This window comes from Ursus maritimus, unplaced genomic scaffold, assembly GCF_017311325.1.
Source record: "Ursus maritimus isolate PB19 unplaced genomic scaffold, ASM1731132v1 scaffold_12, whole genome shotgun sequence".
NCBI lineage: Eukaryota > Metazoa > Chordata > Mammalia > Carnivora > Ursidae > Ursus > Ursus maritimus.
The window spans coordinates 67,026,280-67,035,581 of record NW_024423564.1 but is presented as its reverse complement, the minus strand read 5'-3'; the positions used below and the strand labels follow the sequence as shown (position 1 = coordinate 67,035,581).

The 9,302-nt window shown below is 57.9% G+C and overlaps 1 protein-coding gene across 2 annotated transcripts; it reads right to left on the bottom strand.

Annotated features, from left to right (window-relative positions):
• Positions 1–204: 204 nt before the first annotated feature.
• MOB3C (MOB kinase activator 3C) lies at positions 205–8,892 on the bottom strand. 2 transcript variants are annotated; one of them, XM_040627340.1, is made up of 4 exons: positions 8,739–8,892; positions 4,962–5,430; positions 2,477–2,679; positions 205–2,159 (listed from the first exon to the last, which is right to left on the bottom strand). In XM_040627340.1, the coding sequence occupies exons 2-4, from the start codon at positions 5,377–5,379 to the stop codon at positions 2,130–2,132; spliced, it is 651 nt and encodes a 216-aa protein (XP_040483274.1). In that variant the 5' UTR covers positions 5,380–5,430; positions 8,739–8,892; the 3' UTR covers positions 205–2,129. The 2 variants fall into 2 exon arrangements, with proteins under 2 accessions (XP_040483274.1, XP_040483273.1); XM_040627339.1 differs by having other exon boundaries at positions 8,631–8,889.
• Between the last annotated feature and the right edge of the window lie 410 nt (positions 8,893–9,302).

Below are 9,302 nucleotides of genomic sequence, written 5' to 3'. Positions count from 1 at the left end.
GGGTCCAGAATTCCCAGAGCCCTGGGAAAACCTTGGTGTCTCCACCCTGGAGAGCTAAGCCAGACATGACCACACCAGCCAACCCTCCAGATGGCCTGGGATCTCAGGACAAAAAGCCCTCCCTTCTCCATTCTGGCCCAGTTCCCTCCACAGCCTGCCCAGGAGCCATGTGGCACCCAGACCACAGCTTCCCACCAGTGCTGCTTTAGTTTGCCTCCTTTATTTTACCAAAAATAACAATAATAAACCCTTCCCTCTGTTTCACAAAAATAGATTTCCCGTCTCCCCACCCCCTCCGCAGTCAGCACTGGCCACAGCCTAGAACCCATCTTCCAATCCACAGACCTCCCTGAGGGAATCTCTGATCCCCCGGACCCTAGCCCACCCCAGAGCCTCTGGCAAAGCTGCTGGGTCAGTGTTTCCCTCGGGAACTTCTCCAGAGGCAGTGGTCTGGGGTCCAGCTGGCTGGCCCCAGGAGCCCCATCTGCTTCCTCAGAGATCAGGCAGCTGCTGGGCCATGGAGAGGGGCATAATTTTGGAGGCTTGGCTCAGCATACAGCCCCAGCAGACCTGAGGAGCAGTGGGGCACTCTGGCACTCACTGGAAATCCTTGCTCAAAGCAGGAACAAGTGAGCTCTAGAGAGGGGCTGTCAAACCGTCCTTCCACATGCAGCTCATCTCCCTACGTAGCAATCCGCAGGCCCTGGGGTGGGAGTCAGGACCCCTGGCTTCTACTCCAGCTCCACAAAAGCCTCTCTGTGAGGCCTTGGACAGTTTCTCTCCTTTCTTCCTGGCTTCAGCTTCCTCCTATGTACACAGATGATTCTGTGAGGCTGGACGATCCTTGGGCCCTTTCCGGCTCTCCATCCTGGCCTCCCAGTGTAGAGGCTCTAGGAGGGAGGGTCCCGTCCCTGCATCAGTTTCCCCACCTGTGGGTCTGGGCACGACGGTGTGGAGTAATGGAGTGTCGAATGAACATCCCAGCTTCTCTGGGGACAGCTATCCAACCAGGTGGAATGTCTAGAGGATGGCTGGACAGGAGGCAGGTCCTTGAAGGATGGGGGCTTTCCAAGCCTGGAAGAGTCCGTTCACTAGCAACATGTCTTTACTGCCCGGGGATGGGAGACGAGTCTCCGGTGTTGCCAAATTCAAGGTGCACTAGCTCCTTGGGTTGGAGGATTATCTTGCGCTGGGCTTCAGATCCTAAGAGCCAAGTCTATAGACTCTGGGATCTAGATGGGAGTGTATGCTTCCCAATTTAAGGACCAAAGGACTTTTGTGGACATGAGGGATTGCCTCTGGCCCTCAGGAGGCTGTCTATAATCAGGCTTCCTAGAGGCAGAGGGATGAGCGAAATGACAGTTCCTGGGCATCTCTGGCTCAGCAAATCAGAACCTGTGTCTGTGGTGGGCCAGGGGTTTAGGTACTCAAGGCAAGACTCCCTTCTTCTGTCCCTCCGGCTTATGCTTATGGAAGCTGATGGCCTGAAGGTTCAGATAAAGAGCTACATCTACAATCAGTTTGTGCACTTCCACACATGGTCAGGCCACTGACCTGTCATCACTCCCACAGTGCTCATGGTCCGGGGGTCCCAATTCCTCCTTCCGTCCCTCCTTCCTTCCATTCATCCGTTTACCTAGCATGTATGGAGGGCCTACTATGTGCCAGGGAGGGTCTCAGGCAGCCAGCTCTTACAGACACACCCCACAGGGAAAATCACACACTCACACAGAGTCATCTGCACTTATTCACACACCACTTGCTTACGCTCTTGACCTTGCTCGCTATCCTTCAGCCCCATTCACATTCCCCACATGGGCACGGGAACCACTACTGAACGGTCAAGTATTGGAGCAGACACCTGGCCTATCCCACCCTTAGACTCCATGTGGAGATGTAGCTCCTTCTTTCCTTCTGTTTGCCCACGTTAAGCTCTCCCCTCCTCCATTCATAAGCAGTCAGGGGGCATGTGGGCAGACGCCTGAGAACCACAAGTCCAGGGGCTTTGTGTGTGTGGAGGGGTCCCACGGACTTCTGGTTCCTCTGCTACCAGATTCCTGGGGGGTCCACTCCCCAGCTGCACTGTGTTCAGATGGTCCAGCTGACAGGCAACAACTCCAGGCTTGGGCTCAGTGACAGATCCGCTCTGTCATCTCCCTCTGCAGACACAGAAGGTAGGAAGGGGTCAGTCAGAGCTCAACCTACCAGGCAGCCCCTTCCCAAACCATGGGGCCTGGCTGTTCTTCTGCCTGAATCTGGCCCCTTCCTGCCCCCTCCCAAGTCCAGGCTATAGATCAGAGTCTATAAACTGAGACTAGAATGAATTCTCTATTAAAGTACAGAATCCACTGCTCAATGAATTGCCTTCCCCTACTTATCCACGTAGGTATTGGATTTTCTGAAAGTAGGTAGCCTTTGGATCTGAAAACTCCAAGGCTAGCCCTGAGAGGGGAGGGCGGCAGGGGCCCGGCCTCACCAGTGGCTCCAGCTCCCGCTGGTCCACCAGGCTGAACTCGCGGATGAAGTAGTAGAAGTGTTTGTAGCAGGTGTTGACGTGTGCTTCGGCCCCCATGCTGAGGATGCTGTCGAAGTGATGGATGTAGACGTGGACGAAGACCCGGAAGAGGCGGGTCAGGATCTTGGTGCAGACCTGCTGGAAGTTCTTGGGGAAGGGAACTCCTAGGGAGTGGGGATGGCCAGAAGTTGGGGGATCAGCAGCCTGGGAATGAAATGCTACCCAACCCTGCCCTCCCTGCCACAGGCAGCCTTCACCCAGGATGGCCACTTCCTTGCAGGGGACAGAGAAACCAGGGTCTGCCTTCTCCCCACTTCCCTTTTGTTTTTTTTTTAAGATTTTATTTATTACTTAACAGAGAGAGAGAGAGAGCACAAGCAGGGCAGAGGCAGAGGGAGAGGGAGAGGCAGGCTCTCTGCTGGGGCTCGATCCCAGGACCCGGAGATCATGACCTGAGCCAAAGTCAGATGCTTAACTGAGAGCCACCGAGGCGTCCCTCCCCGCTTCCCTTTTAAACAAAGCACAGATCTCGCTGTGCCTCTCCCCTGCTGAACTACAAATCATCTCCCACATTTTCCCATCACCCAGAGCCGGATCCTGCAACCACGCTAGGTCACTGACCAGCCCCTCTTTGACTATGACGGAAGTTATGCCCAGGCTCTCCACAGAAACGTGTGTCTGCAGGTACTGCCCCGTGACCTCCTCGATATAATTCCAGGGTGAGTTTATCAACATCTCTGGTCCATTTTTAAAAACACAGGTCTTCAGGATTAAGTTCTAACTTCACAGGATGGTGCCTACTCAAAGCCCTTCATGATCTGACCCCAAACTCTTTCGCCAGCCCCACCCCAACTCCTTCCTCTTCATAACATTCACAGGGCAGGCCCCAGATCCCCCGTCCTGACCATTACAAAATCCTCAAGAACTAGTTCAGATACCTCTCGTCCCTTCAACTACTCAGTAACACAAAGAACCTTCCATCTTTGAGCTGGGCCCTGTGCTGGGTCCTCTGCGCTTTTTGCCTCCTCTGATACGGCTACCGTAGTCCTTCTAGACGTGATAAAGCAGAGGTGCGCGATAGTGACCCCACTTGCCCAGGGCCAGACTGGAGGCAGCGTTCAAACGCTGTTGGCGTGGCCCTGCAGTGACCCACAGAGGTGCACACCACGGCCCCTGCCCACGGTCCCCTGACAAGCTCCAGCGCCTGGGAAAAAGCCGCAGTTTCGGCACAGTCCCCCACGCTTAGGGTAGAGATCCTGGTGACTCCTCCTTCTTCTCTGCTGTGGCAGAGCCATCCCCAGGGTTAAGGCACAGACACCTGGGGTGTCCCAGGCCTGGGGGTTAAGGCCAGAAGGGAGTAAGAGCCCAGACACGGGCCCGCACTGGTCCACCCTGCTCCATACAGGTCCTCACAGCTCTTGGCGGCGGGCGGAGGGGTGGGGGGGGAGCCCTGCCTCCTTGTGAGCCCTTCCAGGCCCAGCCCGGGTTCCTCAGACTTGTCCTACCCATCTAGACTTTGGGGCCTGGACCCCAAGAGATCCACAGTGCAGTTCTGAATCCCCGATTCAGTGCACTGTGCCTCTGTTGGCCTCAGGTCCTCCTATGTGAAATGCAGGTGCCCACTGTTGGGCGGGATAGTGCAGGAAATGGCAGGTCCCCAGACGGGGAGGGGCTGTAGCACTGAACTGTGACTCAGTGCCCGGCCTCCCTCAGTATTCAGACTTCTCCCCTCTGGGCTTGCCCACCCTGCCCCACCCATCTCTGATTCCCACAGCCTTCACGTGGAGTAACAAGGAGGCCAGGTGGGGGTGGCGATGCTGGGATGAATACAGTGTCATGCCTGCTCAGCTCCCGGGCCAACACCCGCTCTTGCTGCCCTTGGGTGGGGAAGCAGGGCCAGTGTGACTTCACTCATGTCTTCTCGCCACCCTCACCAGGCTGCCCAGCTGAGATAAGAAAAGGCCCCATGGCTCGGGCCTGACAAGGGAAAATTCTGCCCTCAGACCCCTCTGAGGGAGAGATACAATCTGGCCCTCCCAATCCCCACCCCCTTCCCTTTCCTGGAGGGAAGAGTCAGAAGTAACAGGAGGTTGCAAATCAGTCAGCCCAGGCAGGGTGACTGGCTAGGAGCACCTAGAGGCATCTCTTCAAGAAGGTTCCCAGAATCACAGTGCTTTTGCCGGGGTGGCTCCCGGAGGGACGTTAAGCTTCAGATAAGAGTCCCAAGCTGAGAGTCAGGCAATCCTAGCTCCAGATGCCCGATCTCGAGCAGACGCTTAACCTCTCTGAGCCTCAGTTTCCTTTTCTGCAAAATGGGGATGAAAATCCTGCCCCCCCACCCCAACCCCTTACAGAACTGCTACGCCAAACTAAACGCCTCCTCTGTAGAACGGGCTCTGGGGGCTCCCTCCCTCCCCGGCCTGACTCGCCGGCCCGCGGCACTCACCCACACGAGTGGGAAAGACATCCTCGTCATTGATGAGGCCCTCGATCCAGTCCATGAGCAAGGCCATGTAGCGCGGCGCCGAGAGCTTGGCCGGCCGCCTGTACTGGCGCTCGTCCTGCCAGCGGTACTCGTAGCGGGGCCCTCCGGCCATGACCGGGCAGCTGGTTTCGCTGCAGCGCTCGGCCATGGTGCCGTAGATGAGGTTGATGCGATTGAAGAAGTCCACCACGTGCACGGCGATCCAGTCGTCGATGTTCTCCCCCGGCGGCAGCCTCACCACACTGCGCAGGTCCAGGCCCGACTTGAGCGACGCCTGCGCCTTCTTATACAGCTCGAAGCGCTGCGTGCCTGGCTCGAAGCGCTTCCGAGGCCGGAACGTCTTGTCCTTGGCGAACACCTGCTTCAGGCACAGCGCCATGGCCAGGCTGGGCGGAGGGCCAGGTGTGCAGGGGCAGGACCTGTGGATGCCCTGCCGGGGTCAAGGGCACAGAGGGAGCGTGGTGGTCAGGTAATCACCAAAAGGCTTTGACTTCCCAACACATCATCTCCCTCACACCCTCAGCTTTTGGCCAGTCTCTGCAGCCTTTGCCTGGAGTCTAAATCCTCCGCATCCCCTAGGGCCAGGGCCTCTGCCCTGTCTCCAGGCTACCCTCGCTTCCCCTGCCAAGCGGCCTCAGCCCTCCCGTCTCATTTTGTTTCCTCTCCCTTCTCACTGCATCTCATAGAGGTCTGGGCTTGGGCTCCAAACAGGTGCTCATCTGACTTCTTGTTGACCATTAGAGAGGGGGTGGAGGCTTCCTGCAGGACCGCCAGGAGGCAGGAGCCTGGATGAAATGACCTCGGGGGCGCCCGGTGGGCCAGCCGGTGGTGCAGCGTGGGAGAGCCTGGCTGCATTGTGCTGGGGGTCGGGGTAGGGGCAAGGCCCCGCCTTCAGCTTCCTCTGGGATATCCCGTAGTCCATCCGGCCACCGGGGATTCCCAGGGAGCAGGAGGGACTTTTCTACCAAAAATGTACTTTCCTTTTATTACCCTGAAAGAGGAAAGGGCCCTCATCTGACCATCTGGGTGGCCTCTGAGTGTGGCTGAAGGCGCTGGAGGAGAGGGGGAGGTGGCAAGTCCAGATGGGTGCCATTTCCTCTGACAGTGGCTAGAGATCCTTCCCTGCGGAGCCAGCCTCCTCCAGTCCCAAACCAGAACAAGCCACTGGCCTCTCCCCCTGCACCTGACAGTACATGTTCTGTGAGCACCTACTATGTGCCTGGCACCGTGAGGTAGGGAATGCAGTCAGATCTACCCAGCTGGGCCTTTCTAGGATTCAGACAAATTTGCTTTGCCTCTCAAATGGAGGGGTCCCCGACTCAGAACAGACTTTGGAACAGCAGTCAGAGCCCCAGGCTTGGAGGCAGGAGTCCTGGATTCTAGTTTCAGCTCCACCATGGCTGGGTGACCGCCAGAGCAAGTACAAGTCTGACCCATGCAAAGTCCTGGGTCACGCAGGTATAGGCCAGGTTTCTGGGACTCACGTGGTAGTCATCTCACCTCCCCTGTGGGTGTGTGAGCCCTTGGGAAAGGTGGACCCAGGTACCTGCTGAGACCAGAATTTAGCCACAGATGGAGGGCTAAGGCCGAGTGCAGGCTAAGCATTGAGCTGTGGCTCCAGGCTGACCTCTGACCTGGCCCTGACCCTGGTCAATCAGAGTCCTGACTCTAGCCCTAGACTGAGGCTGAATACAGCCACAAACAAAGCCTCGCCTTAACCTCAGAGCTGACACAGGAGCACTTAACCTTCTCACATCTCTCATGATGCTGGGGCAGGATGGGGGAAGGAACGAGATGACAGTTGGAGGGAGGTGTCATGTCAGACAACAAGTCAGGCTAGTGGAGAAGTCTGGAGCAAGGATTCTTCCTTGTACCCACAACAGGCAGGCCAGGATGGGGATGGTCAAGTAAACGACAGGTGACAGGTGTTTGAAGAGTAGGGGCAGGTCTCCCAGCAGGATCTTGTCCTCTTGAAAAAATCCCTCAAAGATCTGGAAAGTCATCTCATCCATTCCTTGATCCTTGACTTCCGGAGAAGTCCCCAGTGTAGATCCTGAGTTTCCTGACCCCAGAGGAGGAGATTTCCACACTTTACATGCCACATGCATTCCAAACTCTGCTTGGGGCAGATGCTTCCAAAATCACTCCTACTGCAATTAGGTGGGGTTCCTGGTTCTTCTCCTTTGCACAGCCCCCTTTACTGACAGTTACCAACACCCATAACCTCCCCCTATCTTTCCCACCTACTTCCCTCCATCAATCCCCCCTCACCTCGGCGCTGCTGCGTGATCCCTGAACCTGTCCCCACCCTCCTGCCTCTGTGTGTTTTCTCACACGGGTCTCTTTGTCTGACTATACATGGTCAAGGTGAATGCTACCTCCTCCCATAGCCCCCTCTACTGAACCCAGATGTCGCTGTCCTGGGTTGGGGGGAGGCTGCTCCTTGGACACTGTTGTCCCTCCCCTCCCCCCCGCCCCCAGCCTAGGTCAGGGCCTGGCACATAGTTGATACTCAGGCTTTAAGTAAAGCTTAGAATCAAGAACTGCAGAGTTGCAAGAGCCCTGAGAAATCAACTGACCAACCCACTTCTTGCACAGATGGGGAAACTGAGGCCCTCTTTCTGAGGAGCCGCCATTCACAAAGCAAGTTACTGGCAGGGGATCTCCAACAGCAGAACTGGGAACTGGGATAAGGTGGGGCTCAGCCGATCACAGTGAGTAAAGGACCATCTTGTGCAGCCTGTCACTGGTCTGGTGGAGGAGGTAGGGGAAAAAGAGGGAAGTGGAGGGAGAAGGGAAGGCATGTTCCCACCAACTACATCAACCTAATTCCTGTTCCCCCAATATGCTGAACTTCCCCCAGTCTCCCACAGCACCTTGAATGTCCTGATCCGTGAGCTAGACACCCACCCTCTGGCTACAGAATTTCAAGACCTGGGTCTTTTCTCAGGAAAAAGTAAGCTTCAGGAGGGGGAGGGAGGAATCCATACAAGCCACTTGCCACTTGTCTCTTTGCTTTCCACTCCCATGCCCTTCTAGGGTTTCCTTTCCTCACAGAACCTCTGTCCCCTCCCTGAACTATGGCCGTTTCTGCCTCTTAGCCCCTGTTTCCTAACTCTAGGTGTCCTTTTACTCCTAAAGTGCCCAGGGATGGCTCACTCCCTGGGTGGGCATCTGGGCTCCCCAAATGAAGACCACAGCGTAGCCCTGACTGTTTCCGACATTTAGCCCCCCTGCCAGGGCCACACCTGCCACTCCCCAGGCCTGGCCCAAGATCTTGGCAGGCGGCTGGCCCCAGTTTGAACCCAGAATGCAGCCTCTGTCTGTGTCAAGTGTGTGTGTGTGTGAGCGCGCGCGGGGACCCTGAGGGCAGAGCTCCAAGAGAAAAGTACAGGCGGGACTCTGCCCAGTAGCGCTCGGTCCCCCGCGTCCAACCCTAGGCCGCCCCCGGACCCCCCCCCCCCGACCCTACTCGCCCAGCCGAGGGGACAGACAGGGCGTAGGACCCAGAGGCGCAGGCCTGACGTTTCCGCTCCCGAAGACACGCCCCCCTCCAACACCGCCACCCCCAACCCCGACTTTCGCAGCTCGGAGCCTCGGACCCCGGACCGAGCGCTGCGGCCAGCCTGCCTTGGGGCGGAGGTCGCCTCCGGACGGGGCCACGCCGGGACAGCCGCAGAAATAAAAGTGGCAGCGAGGCTGGGCCGTGCGCCGGCAGGGGCGCGGGCGCTCACTCACGGGGACCGCCTCGGTCCTCCTCTCGCCGCAGGGTCACATCCCCGGCGCGCCGGGTCGCCTCCTCCTCCCGTCCTCCGGCTCGGCCGGTTCTCTCGCTTGTCCGCGCGTCCGCCCGCCCGCCCGGGCCGCGGTCGCCCTCCGCCCCCGCGGCGTCGCCAGCTCCGCCCCCGCCCGCCGGGGCCCGGCCGCGGCCTCCGGGCGGGGAAGGGGCGGGGAAAGGGGACCCCCTCCCAGTGCACAGACGCACTCCCGCCTTTCCGGAAAGTCCGAAGCGTGCTCCCAGCTTCCCTCTGGGCAAAGCACTGACGGAGCAGCTGGCCCTGGCCTTGTCTCCTTGGACTTTGCCACAGAGGCAGCCTCAGCTTCCTCGACTGTAAAATGGGGACAGACCGAGCTTCCGTGTGGAGCAGAAACAAAGGGGCTGCTAGGTAATGGTGGTTTCCTTGCTCTCCCAGAATCATCTGTGTCCCGGTGGGTCCTGAGCTCAATCAGGAATGGGGACTGCCCTCTCCACTCCCGTCGCCTCAGTTCCTGGCGTAGTGCCTGGTACATAGCAGGCACTTA